Below are 24,607 nucleotides of genomic sequence, written 5' to 3'. Positions count from 1 at the left end.
ACCATTTGGAGACCTTGAGGGTGCTAGATTTAGACTTGAGACTCAAAAATGGGACAATGAACTGGGCTCACTCAGAAAGCCTGGATTCTGCCCTACTTTGTACATGGAAACCCTAGAGGACCACTTAACTCCCTGCAAACAAAAGGAATAGTAAGGTCTGTGTGTGGTACAAAGTTCACTTGAGAAAAGCGCTGCTAAATCACCCCCAAAATAAAAAAATACCAATCCCAGGCACCCCGCCACCAGATTCCCTAGGCAGCAAGCACCGCGCTAGACTCCTGACAGTCTGCCATTCCCCGGAGAGGCGGAGGGGGCAGGTATCCTCGTCGAGCCTCCTGCGCTCGGTCACAAGGCTAGGAACCTCGGAGTGGCTGGACTCGGCCCGGACCGCGCGCCCGCGGCCGCTCAGGGGCAGCTCTGGCGAGCGAGCGGGCGGCGCGCGGGCTCCGAGGCGGGTGCCGCGGCTCTAACGTGCCGCACGGGAAGGCCGGCCGAGCCGAGCGGAGCGGAACTTTTGTCACTCAACTGTCGTCCGGCCCTGGGGCCCGGGCTTTGTTCAGTCACTAGCGAGGCCCGGGCGCGCGAGCGAGCGAGCGGGCGGGCGGAGGCGGCGCTTCCTCCACTCGGAGGCGGGAGCCTGGGCCGCGGACCGCCGGCGACGCACGAGCAGGTCTGGGAGGGGCGCGGGCGACGAGCGGCGGTGGGCGAGGCCCGGTGACCCAACAGAGCTGCGGGCCGCGGGGACCCCGCCCGCTGGGCTCGGGCACAAGCCGCAGGTCCACCCCGGCGGGCAGCTCGCGCCGCGCTCCGCACGCTCGGAGCCAGGGCGCCTCTAGCCGCGGGTGGGAACGCGCCTGCCTTGGGGCCCCGCCGGCCCACCGGGCGCGGGAGGCGGGCGAAGGGCGGCTGGGGCGCGGGAGGCGGGCGGACGGGAGTCGCCGCCGCCGCAGCCGCCGCAGGCCCGGACCTCGGCCCGCCCCGCGCGCGCGCCCCCGCCGGCCCGCGCGCGCCCACCGGCTCCCGGCTCGCGCGGCTCGCGGAGCGGGATCCCGGGAGACGAGGAGGCGGGGGCGAGCACAAGATGGCGGGTACGTGGCCCCAGTTCCCCGGGCGGCGGCGGCGACGGCGGCGGCGGCTCCCCGCGCTCGGCGGCACCCGGGACAGGCCGGCGCGGGGAGACGCCGCCGAGCGGGCGGCGGGCGGCTGGGGCGCGGCGCCGGCCCAGGACGCTGACCCGGCCTTTCTTCTCTCCCCCGGCGCAGACCTCTCGCTGCTCCAGGAGGACCTGCCGGAGGACGCGGACGGACGTGAGTAGCTGGCGGACGGGCGGGCGGGCAGGCAGCCCGGCAGCCCCGGGGGGCGGGCGAGCGGACTCGGGACCCCGGACGCCCGCGTGGCCCGACTGCGGCCGTCGCCCGCAAGCTCCCTCGGGCCGTGGGGCGGCTGTTGGGGAAGCAGAAGCCCGTGGGGCGGAGGCCGGAGAGGGACATGGGTGTGTTTTTCCTGAGTGTCTTCCGCACCCTCGCCCCGAGGAAGGAGGCTGCCGGCTCCGGGAGGTGTTTCCGCAGCGCTCCCGGGCTGCGCGGTGGCGGTGCCCCGGTGCCCCGGCCCGCCCTCCTGGGGTTCCCTTGCCCCGGTGTGTGCAGATCGCTGACCGGTGTTTTACTTGAGCCCTGAGCCGTCTCAGGTCCCCTCACCGCCACTCACACGTTTGACTTGGGAATTTCGGGGTGGTTAGAAGGTGTGGCCTTGGCAGGCTGCAGTGACTAGGTTCAGAGAGCAGATTTCTTTAATTCAGGACGTTCTAAGCTCACCCGCATATTTAAATGCTAAAATTGCAGGTTTCGTTGAGATATTGAAGTGTTTTTTTTTTTAAAGAGTTGATTCTTTTGTATATTAAAAAAAAGAAAACTGCTCAACTTTTGGACATTGTTTCCATTGTGGTGAAGGAAGTGAATTATTTAGATATCTTTCATTTGAGTGTTTTACTAAGTGGAAAATGTTATGGGTTGGAGACAGAAAAGCCTACGATGAGTTAGCTAAGTTTATGTGGGAAGAAGTTGTAAATTACACTTGAGTGGGGACGATTTCTACTCGCGCTAATGCAGATAGGGACTGATGAAAAATTACATCACTCGGTTTTAATGTGTTTTAGGAATAAAGACTGCTGAAAATGTATCAAGCATAGATTATGGGAGACTTAAGGGGACCAAAAACTAGGCAGAGTTGAGCTGGTTACCCTGGTTCAAGCACTGTCTAGTTACAGGAAACCCTGCCCAGACCGGAAGTGTGGTTTAATACCTGCCCAGGTAATCCAGAGATGCCATAGTTGAAACTGTTCTTCCAAATACTATGTAAATAATCCTTAGCATTGTTTGGTATGATTGTCTTTACCCAATTGAAATCCTGTTCTGAGCAAAGGGAGATGTACTGTTTAGAAAGTGTTTCAGTCAGGGCGTCTATCTCTGTGATGAAGCTCCATGATCGAAAGCATCTTGGGGAGGAAAGGATTTGGCTTATGCTTCCACGTCACAGTTCATCATTGAAGGAAGTTAAATTAAGGCTGGAACCGGGTGGGGGTGGGGCTGATGCAAAAACCATGAAGGAGTGCTGCTTTTTGGTTTGTTCCTCCTGGCTTGCTCAGCCTGCTTTCTTGTAGAACCCAGCAACCAGCGATGACACTACAGACTATAGGCTGGGCCCTCTTAACATCTGTCACCAAGAAAATGTCCTATAGGCTTGCCTGCTGCCAGATAAGGAGGTGTGCCCTCTTCTCAGCTTTCTCTACCTCGACACGAAACTAACCTGTGCAGAAGGCATCTCTGAGGAGTGTCTTTAAAGCCTGTGAGTCATATCAGACTTACCTGTTGCTAAATCTTTTTGGGGACCAATGCCGAGTACTATTTTCTTAAGTAACTGTCTTCTGTGTTTATTTTTTTTCCACATGGGTCACTTATTGGCCTAGCAGTATGCTTCAGATATTAAAGCACCTGTTGATTTTAGATCTCTAGCAAGGTTAGACCTTGGGGCAGGGGCTTCTTGTTGGTATAAGGTATGAGTCTTTGTGGCTGTAGCTGGAACATCTGAGCATTTGTCACTTTGAGCTGGGTGCCATGCCCTCCTGCAGAGGCGCAGGGAAGTTTCTCTCTGGCTGTTGGGGAGCAGCAGTCTGGAGGAGGAAGCTAGGGGTCTGCTGGGTAGAAAGGAAGGGAAAGGATGGGCACCACTTGAGCTCTCAAGAGTGCTGTCAGGAAGGTGCCAGTGGCCTGCCTTGGTGCAGTCTTGGCAAGGGGCACTTTGGATAACTGGGGTGTCTCACTTAGATCCCTCATGCTGTGTCTTCTCATTGGGACAGGTCTGAGGAAAGTCCCCTCCCTTGTGTCGTCATTCACACTTAGCACGAGCAGTGTTTGCGGCTCTCAGACCTCACCCTTAGCACAAGCAGTGTGTGCGGCTCTCAGAATTCACACTTAGCACGAGCAGTGTGTGCGGCTCTCAGAATTAACACTTAGCACGAACAGTGTGTGCAGCTCTCAGACCTCACCCTTAGCACGAGCAGTGTGTGCGGCTCTCAGAATTCACACTTAGCACGAGCAGTGTGTGCGGCTCTCAGACCTCACCCTTAGCACGAGCAGTGTGTGCGGCTCTCAGAATTCACACTTAGCATGAGCAGTGTGTGCGGCTCTCAGAATTCACACTTAGCACGAACAGTGTGTGCAGCTCTCAGAATTCACACTTAGCACGAGCAGTGTGTGCAGCTCTCAGACCTCACACTTAGCACGAGCAGTGTGTGCGGCTCTCAGACCTCACACTTAGCACGAGCAGTGTGTGCGGCTCTCAAATTCACACTTAGCACGAGCAGTGTGTGCGGCTCTCAGACCTCACCCTTAGCACGAGCAGTGTGTGCGGCTCTCAAATTCACACTTAGCATGAGCAGTGTGTGCGGTTCTCAGACCTCACACTTAGCATGAGCAGTGTGTGCGGCTCTCAGACCTCACACTTAGCATGAGCAGTGTGTGCGGCTCTCAGAGAAGTACTGACGTGAGCCACGAGAAGCAGAGGAGGAAATGGTGTGACGTTTAAAGTGAGTCTTTACTTAGAAATGTTGCTAAATGCTTGCAGTTTACCTTTTTAAGGTTTAGTTCTCTGTTCAGTTTAGGATAAAACGTTACGTATTAGAAAGCACATTAGTTTATCAGCTAATTGTAATTTGGTTGAAGATTCTTAGAGAAACTGCTGGGTTTTCTCGGTTGCTAAAGCTTTTACACATTAATACCTGTACCTAGAGTGTTGAGAACGGTGTCTTTGGCCACTCTGGTCTCTAGTGAAGAGAGAGAGTGAGGAGAGAATCTGCCCACATAGAGAGCAAGACGGCTTGTGAAGAGAGAAGAAGGCTTCTCACATCCCAGAGCAGCGGGTTCAGTCTTCCTAATGCTGTGGCCTTTAATACAGTTCTTTATGGTGTGGTGATTCCCGGCCATAAAATTATTTTCGTTGCTACTTCATAACTGTGATTTTCAACTGTGAAGTATAATGTAAATATCTCTTTTCTGATGGTTTAGTTAACCCTTGTTAAAGGGTCATTTGACTCCAAGGGGTCCCGACCCACAGGTTGAGAACCACTGTCAGAGCCTAGGATGGCATAGGGCTCCAGTTCACCAGCTTGTAAGTGTGATTGCTCTTTTATGGAGGGCAGCCAGCTGGGGTGCTCTCATGATCGGGAGAAAATTAGTTTGTGGTCAGGCCCTAGAATCTTGGTTGTCTTTTCTAAAAGATGTATGGCCAAGGCCATGTTGGAAGGGACATCAAGAAAGGAGAAGGTGGGAACCAGGTCTTAATTGGTTCCAGTCCCTGAGTCTGTATGGATTTTGTAGACTGGGAGAAGGAGTTGATCAAAGACCTTTGGAGAAAAATTTTCCTTCAGTCATAGTAAGTGTATTGTATCATTTATGGAAAGGCCATAAAGATGAATGTTGCCACTATTAGAATGTATTGAAATTAAATATAATAAAACTCTTTTATGTTTGAAACTTTTCAGTATTGTGTAAAACACTTTCATTTTCAAAGTGAAGGCAAACAAGTGACTATTTGAATAGATGCTTCAGCAGATTTCTGAGTAAAATTTTTAAAAATTTAAGATTATCTTTCTTGAATAATGGAATCAATATATATAATTATAGATTTTTAGAGAAATGCTTAGGCTTTTTTGTCAGTTTTCCAAAGGTACAATTTGATGTTGCTGAGTTTCTAAAATGGACGAGTTAGGACTTAACAGCTGCAGGAAAAGTTGTTAGTGTGGCTAGAAAATCACTGTAGGAGTTGGATTAATGTGTAGACTTACTAAAGCAGCATACGGAAGTAAACCTGGGTGGTTTACTGTAGCCAGAGAGTCTTCCCTCTGTGCTTTGGTCGTTGGATACTGATCACAGGGACAGAACTCTCCAAGTTCAGGCAGAACTTTAACCTAGGTTCTTAAAATACTGTATTTGGGGCCTGGAGAGATGGCTCAGGGATTGAGCATTGTGCTCTTCCATAGGACACAGGTTAGTTCCTAGCACCTGCATGGAGACTCACAACTGGCTGTAACTCCAGCTCCAGGGAATCCAACACCCTCTTTAGGCCTCCACGGGCACCAGGCATGGTGGCGCACAGACATATATCCAGGCAGAACACCCAGACACATAATTTAAAAAACTTTAAAATAAAATACTGAGATTTACATTGCCTAGTTTATAGCATTAATAGTCATGTAGTTGGTTGGAAGCCAGGCCTGAAGTTCTTCTGACATTTAATCCAGGGTGCTACTAGGGTTTCAGTTTCCAGAGTGCTGCTATGGTGCCCAGGATCTAGCTTAGTTCTTGTTTACGTGCATTTTAACAGTAACAGCGTGATTCTGAGCTTTTGGAGCCGGGTGTAGAGTGTGCCATTTCACAGGTTTCTCCATTAGCGAGGTTCTAGAATCCTTTTACATGCTTTTGGGGGGCTTGGGAGTGTGCAAGCAGAGGACAGAAATGGCGAGGCTAGAACTAGCTATTCCTCTCAGCCCACAGTCCTACTGATGCCCTCCCTCCTGCATCAGGCTTAGAGTTCCTCATGTTTGCTGAGAGTTTCTGGAAACTAGGAATAAGTGATTATCAAATAATAGGAAGATTGCACATTTTTAGTCTCCAGTGTGCTTTGTTGGTTTTTGAGAACATGATTTTCGGGTGAGAATTTAGACACACGCAGAAGCAGATAAACTGTCATGCTCCCTCCGCTCAACTGTAGCTCTCACTTACCCGGTACTGTCTGAGGGCAGCGGGAGGAGGCAGGCACATACCTGTTGAAACTGGTCAGTACAGCATTAATGCTGTACTGGTCCTTCGTATTTACAACTGGGTTCTAAAGTCGATCATTTTTACATTTACTTCAGCTGTGTTTTGGTAGAAATAACTCACTTAACACTTTACTTGCTTGCTGGGAATTTATGATAATTTAGATCTGGGTTTGTTCACTTTTTTATTTGAATTGCCCATGGAAAAAAGAATGACTAACCAAAGTAATTGGGCTAATGAGACCATAAGAGAAATATCCTCAAACTTAGGGGACCCCATGGTGACCCACACCTGTTGAGTCCTGTTTGGTAGCTGTGGTTTTTTCTCAGTGAGCAGTTAGAAAGCATGATCTTACTAACTCCCTCCTCTGCGCTTACTTACAGCCCTGGTCAGCACCCAGTACCAGACACTGCTTAGCGTGTGAGGACATTTCTTCTAATATCTCTAATACAGATAGTTGTTGTGCTATTTCACAAATAATGACGAAAATATATGTGTTCAATATAGAAGCAAGCTCCCCTACCCCATTCATGGATGCCAAATCTGTGCATATGGAAGGTCCATTGTGCCATAGATTATTCTTAGCCATATAGGGTGGTAGGGATGCTTACTTGTGGTCCTAAAACAAGGGAGGCTGAAGCTGGAAGGTAGTGAGTGCATTTGAGTCCCACTAGGCTACACAAAACCAAATTTTAGACCTGGATCCCGAGTGCTGGGATTAAAGATGCGCACCACCACCACCTGGCTAGATAGTGTTTCAGTTACTCGTAAAAACCATCTCTAAAGAGTTAGTGCTGTTCAGTACTTCAGTAACTTTAATATGTTTTAATAAACATCTTGCACATTATTGCAAAGTTCAAATTCAGATTTGACAGTTAGACTTCGTTGCCTGAGGCTGTGTAAAGACTGAATCATAGGCTTCTCAGGTTTGTCTTTTTAAAGATAGGATTTGGGCTAGGGTTGTAGCTCAGTGGAGAGCTCTGGCCTCCCAGGTGCAGTTGCTGAGTTCCATCCCCAGCACCAAACAGAAAACAAGACACACTCCTTTAATCCCATCACTGAAGAGGCAGAAGCAGGAGGAACTCTGAGTTCAAGGCTAGCCTGGTCTACTGAGTGAGTTCCAGGTTCTAGCACAGCCAGAGCTACATAATAGAGAGACCATCTCCAAAAATAAAATTAGTATTTTTCCCCCCAAAAGTGGCTTAATTATGTTTTTGCTACAACACTAAGCTAGTCTATAATGGGTCAGGTAGTATAAGCAGTAGGTTTGTAAACTCGTGGCTGCTTTCGTATGGCTCAGATTTACCTTGAAAGAGTAAAAGTGTCTGTATAAATATATGAACCTAAGATGTTTCCCAATAAGACTTGATGTACAACAGTTGAAGATGGAACTGTTTTGACATGCTGGCCATAGCTTGCCGACTTCTTTATTGTAAAATCCAAGGTCTGACACATTTTTATTTTTACCCATAGCTGAGTCCCCAGAACATAGTAGGCCTTTGGTATATAACTTTACATAACTTGATAGAGTTTCAACTACTGAGGTGGACCTTTACTTTTCTGAGCAAGCTAAGTTAGAACAAAATCCTAATTTGTATCGTATAATTTATTTTAAAATTAAACTTACTAGTTTTAAGTATTCACTCTCACATAAAAGCAGCACAAATACAGTGACTTTCTGGACTGAAACTCCACCTGCATTTAGTCACTGGTAACATTTTTCCAGTTGGCTCTGCCTCCGTCCACATAATTATACAAACTGCCAAAATACAGTGCATGGTTACTCTTAATTTCTGAGTGAGCCTTTTAGGAATAAATTGTTACCTACCTCTAGAACTCATCTAAGAGCAGAGGCCTTCTCTCCTAGACACAGCCACTTTTCGCTCTGAAACATGTAGCGCTGGTGGACTCTGCTGTGCATGTGGGGTCCGTACTGCAGTGTGTCAGTTGGCCTTACTCCATCCTTCATCGTAACTGCTAATTGAACTTCACACAGCGCACTTGTCTTGTGTCTGTTTTCTCAGCGCTCACCACTTGTGATGCTCCATAGGTTTCATTTTTCAGTTTAATTTACCTATTTTATTTCTATTTTAGACAGTGTTCCCTATGTAGTATAAAGTGTCCAGAGCTTATGTAGCCCAGGTTGACCTCAGACTCGCAGTCTTCCAGCCTTGGGCTCTAGAGACTGGGGTTACAGGCGTGTGAGCACTGTACCAGAGTCGCTGGCATCTAGAGACTGGGGTTACAGGCGTGTGAGCACTGTACCAGAGTCGCTGGCATCTAGAGACTGGGGTTACAGGCGTGTGAGCACTGTACCAGAGACGCTGGCATCTAGAGACTGGGGTTACAGGCGTGTGAGCACTGTACCAGAGACGCTGGCATCTAGAGACTGGGGTTACAGGCGTGTGAGCACTGTACCAGAGACGCTGGCATCTAGAGACTGGGGTTACAGGCGTGTGAGCACTGTACCAGAGACGCTGGTATCTAGATGATGTGCTCGTCCTTGTTTTTGCTTTTTGTCAGGACAGTGATGTGGTCGTCTTTTTTGCTCAGCACTACAGCCTCTCATTCCACTTCTGGGAAGTAATGTCTGCCAGATTTCAGCACTGTAAAAGGCAGGCTCCCCTCTTGTAAGGCGGGGAGGAGTGATGACTGCCTGACACTCTCCACCCCAGTTAGAGTGACAGCTGTCTGTCCTGAGTCAGTCAGACTAACTTACTGGAACTCTGCCTGCAAGGGAGCTCCCTGGTCATTTTTTGGCATGTTTATTTGTTAAAATATATTAAAGTCCCATTTTTATTACTTTAGTAGTAATTTCATACATGTTATATTAGTCAGGGTTCTCCAGAGGATCAGACTGATAGAATATATAGTCCACTAGTCCAACAATGACTGTCACCAATGGAAGGTCCAAGAATTTAATGAGGTTGGATGTCTCAGCTGATCTTCAGTATACATCAGAATTCCCATGAAGCGTGCTCCAATGCTGGTAAAAGAATGGACTTGCAAGTGAGAGAGCAAGCCAGCAGGGCAGGCTTCCTTCTTCCAGTACTTTATATAGGCTGCCAGCAAAAAGTGTGGCCGGTTATAGGTGGTTCATTCCACCTCCAAAGATCAAGACCTTTAATCAGGAGGAACTCTGAATTCAAGGCCAGCCTGGTCTACAGAGTTCCTAGATAGCCAGGGCTACTCAGAGACCTGTCTTGAAAAACAAACAAGCAAAAAAATTAAGGTTAAAAGTGGGCCTTCCTACTTAAAATGATTTAAGAAAAATGCTCCACATTATCCCCGCTGCCTGGGATTTAGTTAATTCCAGGTGTAGTCTATGATTACCTGCACAGCTCCCACAATGTAGACAGTGTATTTAATCAGCCACCCATTACCCTGTCATCGTCCTCTACTCTCAGGGATTGCCTTCTTTAACTACTCTACCTTCTACTTTTGTGCCTTTGGGGGCGGTAGCCTTCGGCTTTCCTTAGGGCGGCTTCTGTGAGCAAGGCTGAGGAGGTATTTACAGTAGTGTGGACCCTTAGCAGTGGCCCCTTCTCCCCCCAGTAACCTTTAACTGCCAATAGCTTCTTAGGTGGGTTGAGGCTCTGTTGAGTCCCTCAGCTCCTAGCAACTGTTAACTCTTATAAAATCGTCAGGGAAGGGTGTGGCCTTGTAAGCTCCTACCTTTTATAACAGAATGTTTACAGGCCCAGTCTTGTGCTGTGAGCTCTTGAGTGAAGTGCCACGTCACGTCTGCAACACTCCTTCCCTTCATCATGCCTGGAGGTGCTGGTCCACCTCTCCATCCCTGGTTCTCTGTTCTTATGCTGCAATCTAAGCAATTGCTAATAAAGTATTCCACATCTAAACATACCCACACCCTGTCAGAGAGACTAATGCTTTTTGTGGAGAGTTCCTTCTTCTCAGCTGACTCGTTTGTATTGTGTTGACAAAAACCGTTCCTTTTCAATAAAAATTTGTTTACTGTTTGTCATAGTCTGTGATATAAGAGCAGCAATGAATACATTTTAAGTTGTATGATTGAAGGAGAGTGTGTGTGTTTGTGCACACGTATGTGGAGATGAGAGGCCAGTTTCTTTCTGTCACTCCTTGCTTTATCTGAGATGAGGCTTCCCACAGAATCGAGTTGACTTTTGGCTAGAGCAGATTGGATTACAGAGACCACTGCACTCGGTTCTTTATGTGAGGGCTGGGGTCTGAACTTGGGTCCTTCACTCACCGAGCCATCTCCCCAGCCTGGAAATTCACATTTTAGGCTTCTCTCTGGTACAGAGAAACAAATTCGCAAGCATAAAGTCATATTGGGATAAAATTCTGTGGTAAAAACGGAAAGTGATCTGGAAGAAAAAATGTAAAATTCAGTTTAGTGGATTTCTTTACTGGTTTCTTTAAACAAGTGGGAAATGCATCTCATGTCTGTCATGAAAATATACCTGCAAGTTTGGCATCTCAGGATTTTCCCTTCAAAAGTCTTGTACTGGAATAGAGATTTGGGGCCATCATTTTGTTTTTGGACAGGGTCTCTACATAGCTCTGGTTGTCCTGGAACTCAGTAGACCAGGCTGGCCTCCAACTTGAGAGATCTATCGGCCTCTGTCTCACAAGTGTTGGGTTTAAAGGTGAGCATCACCTTTTGGATTTTTGCTTAAAATGACCTCTTTCTTGTCCTATTGGTCAAGCTTCAATCGCATCTCACCCCCCCCCCAAAAAAAAACCAGTTTTATTTCATTATCAGGCTAACTAAAACTAGTTCATGTGTGTACCCACATGTGTGCATGCCATCTCAGGTATGTGCCTCCTTAGGGTGACCTTTTCGCCTTTGTTTTGGTTTTGGTTTTGGTTTTTAATCATTTGGTCCATACCTGTCACTATTATGGTTAGGTGCTATCCTATTCACTGGTTTCATCGTGCAGAAGGCACATTGAAATTTTGTGTTTCTAGTAACAGTCCTAAATGCAGAGTTTGCATGTGGAGAGGCCTGATATTTGTGGGCTCTGTCAGCTCTTTATAGACAACATCATTGTTGTATGCCTTCAAAGTCTTGGTGGCTCTCAGTGTAGTGATATAGTGATACACTCCTGTATTCCCAGCGTGGAGGAGGCAGCAGCAGAAGCATCCTTGCAAGTTCAAGGCACAGTTGGGCTACATAGTAAGTTCTTATTTATATAACTGGACCTTGTTTGAAACAAAAGGTTACAAACAACTACTTTGTAAATGATAAAATCTATTCTGATTAAGGAATTGGTCAAGTTCAAGTAGATGGTTCATAAGTAGCGGCAGACCATGAGAGCGGAACCTAGACCTGATTGAGATTTCATACTTCCTAGCTCTTAAACTTTTATGTTTTAGATTATGCTTTCTTGTAAAAGGCTAAAAATTGGGATGTTTAACTACTTGATTTCTGTTAAGTGCAAGGAGGTGGGTGTGCTCTTTGCACCTATAGCAAGACTGGCTTTTGTGACTTTGTTTTTTTTTTTCTTTCTTTTTTTTTTTTTTTTTGGTTTTTCGAGACAGGGTCTCTCTGCAGCTGTGACTTTGTTTTTATACAGAGAAGTACTCCATTGTTAATATAAATATTACTGTTATTCCTTTGCTTTGTCATCTTCTTTCCTGGGTTTAAAATTATAACAAACTACTTTTCTCATGCTCCAGAATTAGAAGGATATATGTGTTTAATTTAACTTACCTGGAAGTAGTTTTCAATGGGCTTTGAGATGTGAATGGCTAGGTTCCTATTAGGAATCCATTCTGTTTGATTAGGAAATTTGTAGGCCTGATCGAACTCAAATTCATGACCCTCCTGCCTCAGCCTCTCAAGTGCAGGGATCACCAGGGCTGTACATAGTTAGTCTGAGGACAGCATGCCTTATTTGTCTCAAAGAAAAAGAAAGAGTGGATAGTAGCTTAATATTACTTTTGTCTGGCAATCTTTCTTTTTAATTGAAAATAGTCCTGCCCAATTTTAATTAACTGGGAATAGTTGGTTAGATTTAGGGCTATCATTTTTGTTTCATTATCTTTTTGCTTATTCATTTCCTACTTTTTCTTTTGGATTGGCTACTTTTAAAAAAAATATAAAACGCTTAATTTGTGTGTCATCCTTGAGCAGGGGCCCATACTAATCTCATCTGTATTGTTCCAGTTTTAATATATATGCTGCTGAAGTGAGCACGGGTGACCACTTTGTTGTGCTCCATTTTAGTCCTCTTTCCCTCTGGTTATACCTTTTTGTATGTGTTAGAGGCTAGTCCCAGAATTGTGATTTTCCTCTTTGATTTGTGTTACCTTCTATTTAACGTGAATGTACTAGGGTGAAAATGGCTCAGTGCTTGCCTTCTTGTATGATTGAGGCCTTATGTTCAGCTTTCAGCACTGCTGCCAAGCTTGACAGCCTGCATTTCATACAGCATCCACATGGTGGACCAAGAGCCCTGACTGTCACACACATACCCAAGGAAATAAGTGTTTAAAGTTTAAGTTTAATGTACTGCTTCAAAAGACTGTGGAGACCTTTTCACAAACCTGCCCTGTGCATTGACCCTTACATTCTGATGCTGTTTTATTTAAAGATACCACTAGCTGTGTCATCGTTCAGGGTATATATGATGCAGGAATTTTTTTTTCCAGCAGTGATAGGTTTTAAACATTTTTAGTGATGTTTTCATATGTATGCATTACATCTGATATTTAATATACATATATATCATTGTTGTTTGTATTGTGATAGGGTTTAATTAATTAATTAATTTTTAGTTTCTTTTTGTTTGTTTTGGTTTTTTGAGACATGGTTTTTCTGTGTAGTCCTGCCATGTTATAGACCAGGCCAGCCTTGAATCAGGGATCTGCCTATCTCTGTCTTCCAAGAGCTGGGATTAAAGGTGTATACCACCATGCCTGGCCTTGTTGATTATTTTTAAGCATGGTAGGCTAGGTAAGACAAACTGTATCTGTTGTAAGGCTTTATGGCCTTCAGTGGGATGAAATCTACAGTTACATTAAGTCCAATCGAGGACGGTGTAAAAGCAGGTGTGCTGACAACCCAGAATGCTGAGACACAAGAACCATGAAATTAGGGGCACCTGGGCACATGTAAAGGGGGGGGGGTGGATCCTAAATAGACCCAGAGAAGATAACTCACAATGACTCCATGACTCCTGACTGAGGCAACAATACTAGAACTAGAAAAATGAGCCCGTTACTCCAGACTGGAGCCTGATTTTTGTGTAGAATGTCATCCATAATTGATAGAAGGGTGACAAGAAGTTAGGAACAGATATGGTTTTCCTGTCGTCTTAAGAGTATGTTTTTCAGATATGGTTGGTAAGCAGTCTAAATTAGTGAGGATATTTATTATACATAGATATCTGTAGGGCCACCTTCTAGACCTGCATAAACAATTTGAATCTTTGATGAATCTCCACACTGTCTTAAACACAGCAGTGTGTTTAACAATAGCTCCCCTGCTCTCTACCTGTCATCTTTAAGGTTTCACATGTGAGACTGATGACACAGTTTGGTCATAGTCATAGAATTCTAGAGCCCCATGAAGGTGCCCGATGAGCTCACGCTAGTTCAGCAGCCTTACATTATGAAAGAGAAGACTGATGGCAAGTGAGTGTCCAGTAGCTTTTATAGCCTGTTAGTTCTTAGTGAACAAGGTATTTTATGAATTATAGATTAGAAATTATGTAAAAATTTTCTGCACTAATTATGTACGTGGTTTAGTGTTGTTTCCTTAAACTTATTTTGAAGTCCCTGTTCTTTTAATAGGTATATTTAGGCCTTTCACAGTTAATGTTCCCAATTATAATATGGCTGGGTTTAAATTTATTCTTTTTTCTACCTATGGATCCTCTCTCTACTTTACTCCCTTTATCTTTTCCCCCTCCCTTCATTTATGTTGTTTATGGACTTTACTTTTTATTCACCTTTGATTTAAAAGTAATGGTTGCTTTCAAGTTTTTAATCTGAGTGTGTTTTATTACAGCTGTGACTCTGATGTCTTGTAGTATCTCTTCGTGTGGCAGTTTGCAGAAGCATGCTCTATGCTTTTCTTGTCTTGTGACTGTTGTATATTTGTGTATATATTATACTGCTTATTACTCATTTTACTGTACATATTTTTGCTTTACCTTTCAAAGCTAATAGCCATTTATTTATTTACTTTTGGTTTTTCGAGACAGGGTTTCTGTGTAGCCCTAGCTGTCCTAGAACTAGCTCTATAGACCAGGCTGGCCTCAAACTCACAGAGATCCACCTGCCACTGCCTCCTGAGTGCTGGAGGTGTGCGCCACCACCACCTGGCTTGGCCTTTTCCTTTACACCATGTCTGATACTCCTTATTCCTTTGTGGAGATGCAGGCTCTCGTCCTCCACTGCATGTCTGCAGAAGCCTGCAGCTGAAAGGTTTCTGGCTGTTGGGTATGGAGTGCTAGACTGAACTTACTTTTTCAAAAAAGATTTCTATATCTTTTTATCTATCTATGTTTTGTCTGCATGTATATATGTGCACCACGTGCATGCAGTGCTGGCAGAGTCCAGAAGAGAGCATCAGATTACCTGGAACTGAGTTAGAAGCTAGCATGGTCTCTGTAAGAGCAGCAAGTGCTCTTACACACTCAGTCATTTCTCCAGCCCCTGATCTTTGTCAGGATTTTAAAAGTTGCTGCTCTACTGACTTCTAGCCTAGGAAGTCTTGTTCTGTTTTTTTTTTTTTTTTTTGGTTTTTCGAGACAGGGTTTCTCTGTGGCTTTGGAGCCTGTCCTGGAACTAGCTCTTGTACGTAAAATGAGTCAGCTCTAGTTTAAAAGTTTCTGTGACTGGTGTTAAGCAGTTTTATTGTAGATAGGTGCATTTTTCTTCATGGTTTTTCAAATAGGATTCATTGACTCCTTTGGGCCTATGGATTAATAGTTTTCATCAAATTGGGTTTTTCTGGGGTTCATTATTTCTTCAAATATTCTTATATTCCCCTTCCTTTGTAGACCTAAAATGTATGCATATTAGAATGCCTGACAGTTTCCTATGGCTGAGTGAACTCTATTCTGCTATTGTTTTGTTCCTCCCCCTCATCCCCAGGGTGTCTCTGTAGCTTTGGAGCCTGTCCTGGAACTCACTCTGGTAGACCAGGCTGGCCTTGAACTCAAAGAGATCCGCTGCTTGTGCCACCACTGTCTGGCTTTTGTTTCAATTTTTTAATGCTATTTTTTCATGTTCCCTGTTCATTTGTTTTGTATAATCTGTTGATTGAACCTAGTGTATTTTTTTCCTTCACTCGAAAGTCAGGGGCTTTTGAGTATCTATACTCCTTCCCTCCTGTGTCGTCCTGAGTGCGTCTAGGTGTGCACTGCAGGCCTCCACGTGCTCTTCACAGCTGCAGTAGTTAGATTGTGTCTGTGTCCTCGTCTACTGGTCCTGCTGTCTTGATTGTGAGTCTGGTGCTGCTGTTGAATTGGTCTGTTTACACTGTTTCCATGTCTTTTTGTTGTTGTATACTGTGTCGGGGACTAGCCTCGACAAAATACCTTTCTCCAAAATAAGGGCATGGAGATTTAGATACATAGTAAAGAATATAAAGATGTGAATGAAAATAATAAAACAGAGAAACATCTAGGATAGTATCGGGAGGGAATTCCAGTGAGCACTGAAAATTCGCCCACGTTTAATTTCCAACTGCTTAAAATACCCTGACCCCAAAAGGTAGGAGTAAGACAAAAGACTGCATTAACATGATTCGGGAAGTGAGCATGCCAGTTGAAATCATGGGCGACATTCACAGTTCAACATTCTGTAGCTAGAACAAAACAAGTCACGCTTATACCCTAACCAAAACACTCTGTAGGCAAGTTTTCGCTATAAAGGGAACTGGAACTTACTTGGATCCTTAGACTCTTGTTTGAGGTAGGAACAGATCTTCTCTATTCCTGGAGCACAAGGTCTACAATTAGCCACACCTGTTGACAATAGCAGGCCTTCCCTCTGTGCTGTGACAAAAAGCAGCCTCCTTACTACAGAACTGTCTGCTCAACACCTAGGTGGGGCCTTTGAGGTAGAAGCATAACAGCCTTGTAAGTTCCTACTCTCTGACCTGTGGTCTCCTAGAAATAGGCTCATATTTCGGGCCTCCGCAATACTAGACATCGAAGGTGTTGCCCTTGAGGGCCACGTCAGTTTTTGCAGTCGCTTCTGTCACTCTGGGAATTGCACTTCAGAGCCTGACCCTTGCGTGGGCACGAGAGCAGCCCTCGGTGTCAGAGTTGGCTCCTCCGAGGCTGCTTGTGGTCTGTGTGGGTAGTGATGAAGACATGGACTTTCTGATAGATGTCTGTCCCCCTGATCTCCTATTTATTCCTTGGACCCTACATGTAAATGTATGGAGCTCCAGTGTTTGTCTAAAGACTCTGGACCTTCTGAGATGGATGTGTGATGGTTCAGGGGCTGAGGCAGGATTGTGAGTGGAGAGTCCACGTGAACTACAACCCTCTGGAGCCCTCCCTGGATTATCAACTCAGTCTTCCAGGATGTTTGAGGATCTGCCTGGTAGCGAGACCTGTTTTTCCAGGCAGTTGACTGTGGCAGAATGGGGCTAATCTCATTTGTTTCATTAACCACCTAGCTTATGAGAATAAATTTGGTCATTGTTATCATCTTTCTTAAAGTGAAAGGACATGTTTAAGTGGTTTACTTTTTTTTAAAGAAAAGATTTTTACTTTAACAAGTTAAAATAGTCTTCTGTATTCACTTTAATAGCATTCCATGGGAATATTGTTTAGCGAGTTTTACAGATAGGCCCATGCTGCACACTCATTTAAGGCATTTAAAAATCCTTTTTAAATAAGCAATAGCATTGGGGGGATTTGATTGGGAAGTCAATCTTTTGTATTATTAATGTCTAGGAGAAGTTTTTATAAGATTTTTCTTTTAACTATATATATGTATATATGTATGAGATATATATGTATGTATGCATGTATATGAATGAGATGCAAAGGCACTGTTGAAAAGGCAATTACTAGAGCAAGGGGCAGAAGTGCCATAAAGTAAGAATAGGAAAAAAAATTGCTGTGACCTGGGGTAGATGCCTCTAACTCTAGCGCTTGGGAGGTTGAGACAGGAGGATTGCATGAGTTTGAGGCTAGCCTAAGCTATGCTGTGAGTCCCAGGTCAGACTGGCTGCATAGTGAGATCCTGTCCACAGACAAACAGTGAAAGTTCTTAGGGTATTGGAAATGCCCTGAAACCTATTAGATCGAATTAGCGCCAGGCTTTCCTGCCAGCCTCATTCTTTCTGTTGGCCACTCCTGAACTTTAACCTATGTTTCCTGTTCACCACTTACTTCATGTGTAACCGTGTCCCAGTTCTTTCTTTTCTTTCCTTTTATGTGTACAAGTGTTTTGCCTGCATCACATGTCTGGCATGACAGTGGCCATCGGGGCATCGGGTCCCCTGGGACTGCAGTGCAGACAGCTGAGCTACCACAGTAGTGCCTGCAGGGAAGTGAGCCTGTACCCTCTGGAAGAGCAGTGGTTAGGAAACCACTGAGCCCTCTCTCCAGTCCCTCTTCTTTCCTTTTTCCTTCATGACAGGATCTTCCTGTACATCCTAGGGTGGCCTGCTGCTTAGTATGTAGCCTGTGTAGGCTTCAAACTCAGTGTCATCTCCTGCTTTCGAGTGCAGTAATTACATGTGTGTACCACCATACCCAGCTTCTCTTAACTATTAGAAAGAAAAATTAAAACAGAAGATAAAATTTAAAAGTGTTTTTGCTGGACATGGTGACAGACTCCCAGCACTCAAGAAGCAGAGGTGGGTGGATCTCTGAGTCCCAGGCCGACCAGGACTACATCAGAAGACCCTGTGCGCTAATTTGCTTTCTATTTCTGTGATAAACACCATGACCAAAAGCATTTGTCCATTCATTCATTCACTCATTCGTCTATCTGTTTACTTATGTATTTATTATGGCTGAAGGGTTTATTTAGCTTACGCGTCCTGATCACAGTCCGACTTTGGAATTGGGAGTGGCGCTCAAGCACGAGCAGAGCACCACCCATGAAGGGAAGCTGCTTGCCAACAACTCACTCTTGGGTCTGTGCTCAGCTTCTTTTCTTACATCTTCCAAGACTACCTGGCCAGGGTTGGCACCTATTGTGGTGCCCACAGAGTTGTCCAAGGACAGTCTGATGGTGACAGTGTCTCACTCGGCATTCCCTCTTCTCAAGAACGCTGGCTGTCACACCAGCACACCCTTCTCAAGCAGCAGCGCTCACTTGCTCACTTTGCCCATCACTGTTGGTCCAGTTGATTGTTCCCAGCTGCAGTTCTGGAGCGCACATCTGAATTCCCTCACTTCCCTAGGCCCCCTTCCTCCCTCAGTCATCATACAGTGGAGAAATGCCCTTGTCAGGTGGCCTGAGTGTGATGACCTCAGCAAACAGAATGGACATCTTCCACTCTACCTTCCTGTCTGGGCGCTCAGAACTCTTTAGTCCTGTCTCTAAACTCTTGGCTCAGTCTTCCCTCCCACTGCTGTGGTAGATCTGCGTTGGGGTGTGTACATATGTGTAACCATATGATTGTCTTAACATAGACTCTTCTCAACAGAATGTCAGTCTTAGAAAACAAGCATTTTCATGACTGCTTCCCCAACATAAGTCAAGTAGTTGACACAGTAGTATTTAATATTTGTTTAATGAATATAAATACTATAGTTTTTAGTTCTTTTCAAGTAAGTAAAGTCAGACACTTTTCAGCTTTAGTGTCTTTATTATAGAATTGACTAAGTCAGTGTTTGCTTTTTCACAAGCTATTCTTTCTGAACATGTAACTTACATATTTATTTGTTTGTTTTTAAATTTTTTGAGTCAGGATCTCACTGTGTAGCCCTGGCTGTCCTGGACCCCACTCTGTAGACCAGGCTGGCCTGGAACTCAGAGATCTACCTGCCTCTGCCTCCCAAGTTTGGGATTAAAGGCATGTGCCACCCACCTGCTAAACATGTAAATTCTTGGTACTGAGTTTCTGTCACCACTGGCTGTATGCTGCTGGGGGCTGTTAGCAGTGTGGGTGGAGGAGGACGGTGGCTAGCGCTGGGCTGATCTGAAGATGTCTTACAGTTCTCTGTACCGCTCCGGAAGCACACACTGCTCCAGCAGGCACGGTGCATTCCAGTTCAGTGTTGTTAGTGTTTGTGATGTCTCTGCTAGTTGGTGTGGATGACTGCAGCTCAGAGTCTGACGTGACTATTCTACCTTCAGCCCTGGACTTGGTCTCACAAGATGAAATGCTGACACCGCTGGGGAGGCTGGACAAGTATGCTGCAAGTGAGAACGCGTTTAACAGGTATGTGTCCCCAAGTTTACAGCTTGATCTCTATTGTTCATTGTCCTTTATTGCTTTCTGTTCGTTGTTGGGCTAATTTTGTTATTCATTTAATTGCTTATTAGGGAGTGTGTTGCTCCTCTACCCAATGACATGACGCACTTTGTGTTTGCCAGGGCCCAGAACACAGCAGTGACCAAGAGCTAGAGCCTTCCTGCTGCACTCTGCCTCAGCAGAGTCTCTGCAGCAGATAACATTTAATATAATGAAGAATGAATATATTTTACTGTTAACTGTAATAAGAGGATAATTGAAATGAAAATTCAGTGACTAGAAATTTCCCTAATTATTTGGATAAAGGTTTAAAAAGCTGGTAATAATCTTATTTGTAAAATCAGTACAATTTTTGCTACCTAGGAAATTACAAGTTTAGTGTTGACTTGCAATAAGAAAAGTTGTCTTTATGAAACATAAGGTTTCTGTATTTTAAACTTCTATTATGTATTGAAAGCACTGAACTCCATGAATTTCTTTCTGTGTAGACAAATGGTGGCCCGGAGTCTGCTGGATACACTGAGGGAAGTCTGCGATGATGAAGGAGACTGTGTTGCTGTTTTGGAAAGAATTGGCAGATTAGCGGATGACTCGGGTATGTGTCCACACAGAGAACAGGAGTGTGTTTTTACTTCTAACCCTGTTGGAGAGATTACCATGGTAAGAGAGTTCTTTACGATTTCCTGAGACTTAGCAAGTGACCCACACCTGTAATCCCAGCACTCTGGAAGACCTTGAGTTCAGAGCTGTCCTATACATTAGAGAGACCCTATCTCAGAAAAAAAAAATTTTTTTTTAAAGAAATTATTAAACCCACTAGTCATAGGGGGGAGAAAAGATCAGTTTATAGTGCCACCATGTTGTCTTCTAGTCATTATTTGTAAGATGAAAATTGGCTTATTAAAGACGGGAGAGCTCTCTTAGGAGAGGTAAACCTAAGTGCAGCATGGTGGTTCACGTTGGTAATCCTAACTCCTAGAGGATGGAGGTGGAGGATCACCCTAGTTTTGAACCAGCCTGGGCTGCATACTAAGTCCCAGCTAATCTGGGTGTTAGAATAAGACCCTATCAGGGGAGGAAGAGGAACTTGATGTGAACATTAGATAATAATGATGTGATGTTACTTCTCTTAAGAATTTTTGATTGTGGTAAAATGAACACAATGTAGAGTGACATTTTAAGGCAAGTGTGTGTGGTATGTGCCTGCAAAGGCCAGAGGAGGAGACCAGCTGTCCTGCTGTGGGACTCTGCCTTACTCCCTTGAGACAGACTTTCTCACTGGACCTGGAGCTTGCTGTGTGGCTAGGATGGCTGCCCAGCAAGTTCCCAGGATCTGCCTGTCTCCTCTCCTCTGGTGCTGGGCCTCAGGGTCACACCGCTTTCACGGGAGTGCTGATGGGTGGTGGTCTGGGGCCCTGTCTGCACAGCAGGCACTCACCCTTCAAGCTGTCTCCCCAGCCCCGGTAGCAAGTTTTAAGTACATATTTATATGAAAATCTCTTTTTCCTTAAGTCTTTATTAAAATGTTTTTAATTTCTCACAAACTCTTTGGCTTCTCAAGACTCATTTTTAAAATGAACTAATCATTTAATAAACTTAAAGTTTTAAGGTAAAAATTTTAATTGTTTTTTTCAGAGTGGAAAGAATATTTCTAAGTCTACTATTTTATCTTTTCATATAATTGTTCTTGTGTTTGCTTACTCTGAAGTGGCCTTAGAAAGGTCTAGTAAACTATAATTTTGTAGTTTTTGTTTAAGTTCTTTAGTCACGTGACAGGTTTGTTGGATTTGTTGGGCTGACATAGTGCAGGAGGGAGAGGGCATATTTGAGGAAACCAAGGGTAAAAGCCAGAAAAGTTGAAGATGGCAGCTTTGGTCGCAGGTGTGTGGGTGGAGGCCATGAAGGCGGTTTATAGCAAGAGAGCAGTGTGAACTGGCTCGAGGGATGTGGGGGACAGGAAGACTAATTGAGAGGTCGTACTGATTGTTACAAAGATGAATTGTTGGACCAAAATTGAAGTGCCTGGAGCCATTCTAAAGTGACTTACAGGAGTGAGAGCTGGGCACGCTTAGCTTGACTCTGAGTTTCCCTGGTTGAGCTAGCCTGACTGCCGTGTCAAAGAAAGAGGCTGTGTGGAGCTGCAGGGGCTTCCTGAGGAGAAGTCAGCTCTAGTTTTGTCCCTGCTTCTCCATGTAGAGCTCTGGTTTTATTGTGCTGTGTTTTGGTGCAAATGGATTCTACTCAAATTTGCCATTTTTCTTGAGTTTGAGGGTGTCTGTCAGAAAATTTCAACCATTAATTTTTTTGAGTATTGTTTTTCCTCTACCTTAATTTAAAATCTTTAGTTTGGTTGTGCATCTGTGTGTGTATTTAGATTTCATGTATTCCAGTTGGCCTTGAACTTGCTATGTAACTGAGAATAATCTTGATCTTGAAAAAAAATATAGTCTAAAAAATTTGGTTTATTCTTTTTATCTTGAATTTCTGATCCTCCTACCTTAACCTCCCAGGTGCTGGGATTACAGGCATGTTCTCTCCCATGTTTAGTTTTCTGCAGTGCTGAGCACTGGGCCTGGGGTTTGGTACATGCTAGGTAAGCATTCCAAATGTGCTACAGCCCCAGCTGAGTAGATATTTTTAACATGGTTGAGAATGTGGAGCTGTTAAACAAGTGTATAATAATAAATAGATCTCCATTACTTCCCACTGCTTTTACTTTTCAGTCTGGTTTTCAGTGGGCATTTTGATAGTTTCTCTCAGCAAAGTGCTTGCTGCAGAAGTCCAGCCTGCCTCCTGATCTGGAGGGTTTTTTGTCACTGTTAACGACACTTTTGTTTCAGGGACTCCAGGTTCTCTATGTGCATGGTCTTGCTTTTCTTGCCCCATGGTGTTCTTTTCTTGGTTATGTCTCCTGATGTGTCTTTGAAGTAAAACGTTTGAAGTTTTTCAGCCCTGTCCGGTTGCTGAAGTCTTGGTGTTCAATCCTTCTGTTGGGTTTAATCTTTTTGCTGCCAAGGGCTCATTTTCACTAAATTTCTCTAAATGAGCCTGTGAGTTCATTTAGTGGGTCCTCGCGAATTTTGTGTTTGCTTCCGTCTTGATAATGTGTGTCCCACGGTGACTTGGAGATGTTAGCAGTGGCAGTGGTTTCACGTCGATCTCATGGTATGTCAAGTGTGGGTGTGCATTTTTTGTGAGTATGGGGTTTGGCTATGTTGGATATGTAAGGTTGGAACTCTATCCAGTCTAGATACTTATCTGGCTTTCAGAAATACATGGAAAATATTTTTTTTGTTTTTGTTTTGTTTTTTTTTGCTGCTGTTGCTATTTTTTAAAAGATTTATTTTAAATGTAAAGTGTTCTTTCTGCCTGCATGTTTACCTGCAGGCCAGAAAGGGCACCAGATCTCATTACAGATGACTGTGAGCCACCATAAGGTTGCTGGGAATTGAACTCAGGACCTTTGGAAGAGTAGCCAGTCCTCTTAACTGTAGAGCCATCTCTTCGGTTCATGCTGGTGCTCTGTTAATACTGAATATAACACACTGATACAGGTCATGAGTAAGTGTACAAGCCTTACCACATTCACACAGTAAAGTTCCAGCCGTATGATTAGAAATCAGATGAGCGTTATCCCCCCTAAAAGTCAGCTCTCTTCTGACTCCTGAATGAATAATGGTCAAATAGTTTGTCTCTTCAAACTTAATGTAGTTACTTTGTCTGGCATACCCATGTGGCTGTGTGTATGGTGTATTACTAATCAGATACATACATGGTATGCCTGTGCTGTGTGTATGGTGTATTACTAATCAGATACATACATGGTATGCCTGTGCTGTGTGTATGGTGTATTACTAATCAGATACATACATGGTATGCCTGTGCTGTGTGTATGGTTTATTACTAATCAGATACATACATGGTAGGCCTGTGCTGTGTGTATGGTGTATTACTAATCAGATACATACATGGTATGCCTGTGCTGTGTGTATGGTGTATTACTAATCAGATACATACATGGTAGGCCTGTGCTGTGTGTATGGTGTATTACTAATCAGATACATACATGGTATGCCTGTGCTGTGTGTATGGTGTATTACTAATCAGATACATACATGGTAGGCCTGTGCTGTGTGTATGGTGTATTACTAATCAGATACATACATGGTATGCCTGTGCTGTGTGTATGGTGTATTACTAATCAGATACATACATGGTATGCCTGTGCTGTGTGTATGGTGTATTACTAATCAGATACATACATGGTATGCCTGTGCTGTATGTATGGTGTATTACTAATCAGATACATAGTATGCTGTGCTGCACCTTCCTTAACTGCTTGCAGTTTCAGGCTACTGACACTGTTGTTAGCTTCGGGGTAGTCATGTGGAACCACAAGCATACATTTTTGTGGGTGCATGCTTAAAAAGGAGTCACAAGGTTATATAGGATATGCAGAGATTATTATCCGTGACAGATCTGCTATTGCAGTTGCCATTCTCATAAGCAGTGTGTGTGAGTTCCTGTGATATACATCTTCACAGACACTTTAGACATTACCACAGAGGAACGGATGGGTCTGTTGTGGTGTGGTGTTGTGGAGCTTACGTAGGCTTCTCCAGTGACCTGTGAAATGAGCGTGCTTATTGGCTCTTGGACATCTTCATTTTTTAAAATATTTGTTCTGATCTCTCCCTTTTAAATTGCCAGGTTTTTTTTCCTTAGAGTTTTTTCACAAGGAGTCTTCAGGCTAACACGAGCCTGCCATGGTTGATACTCTCTCTACCGTGTCTCTGCCTTGTGTACTAGAGTCTCTGGCACGGATTTGTTCTCTTCTGCTCCATCCCACCACATAGCCCTGGCTGTTCTGGGACGTGCTATATAGACTCAACTGTCCCCAAACTCT

The 24,607-nt window shown here is 44.6% G+C and overlaps 1 protein-coding gene and 1 non-coding gene across 2 annotated transcripts in view; one reads left to right on the top strand and one right to left on the bottom strand.

Annotated features, from left to right (window-relative positions):
• The first annotated feature begins 979 nt into the window (after positions 1-979).
• Ppp4r1 (protein phosphatase 4 regulatory subunit 1) overlaps positions 980-24,607 on the top strand; it is a 55,180-nt gene continuing 31,552 nt past the window's right edge. Inside the window, exons 1-4 of the mRNA XM_038339090.2 lie at positions 980-1,088; positions 1,263-1,307; positions 19,584-19,668; positions 20,190-20,296. Coding sequence (XP_038195018.1) covers positions 1,082-1,088; positions 1,263-1,307; positions 19,584-19,668; positions 20,190-20,296 — 244 coding nt within the window. The 5' untranslated portion in view covers positions 980-1,081. The remainder of the gene's footprint in view (positions 1,089-1,262; positions 1,308-19,583; positions 19,669-20,189; positions 20,297-24,607) is intronic.
• LOC119822040 lies at positions 12,392-12,498 on the bottom strand. Its single transcript, XR_005286652.1, has one exon. It is a non-coding gene; the product is annotated as a U6 spliceosomal RNA (small nuclear RNA).

The sequence above is a fragment of the Arvicola amphibius genome, chromosome 8 (genome assembly GCF_903992535.2).
Source record: "Arvicola amphibius chromosome 8, mArvAmp1.2, whole genome shotgun sequence".
NCBI lineage: Eukaryota > Metazoa > Chordata > Mammalia > Rodentia > Cricetidae > Arvicola > Arvicola amphibius.
This window is presented reverse-complemented; position numbering and strand designations above follow the sequence as displayed.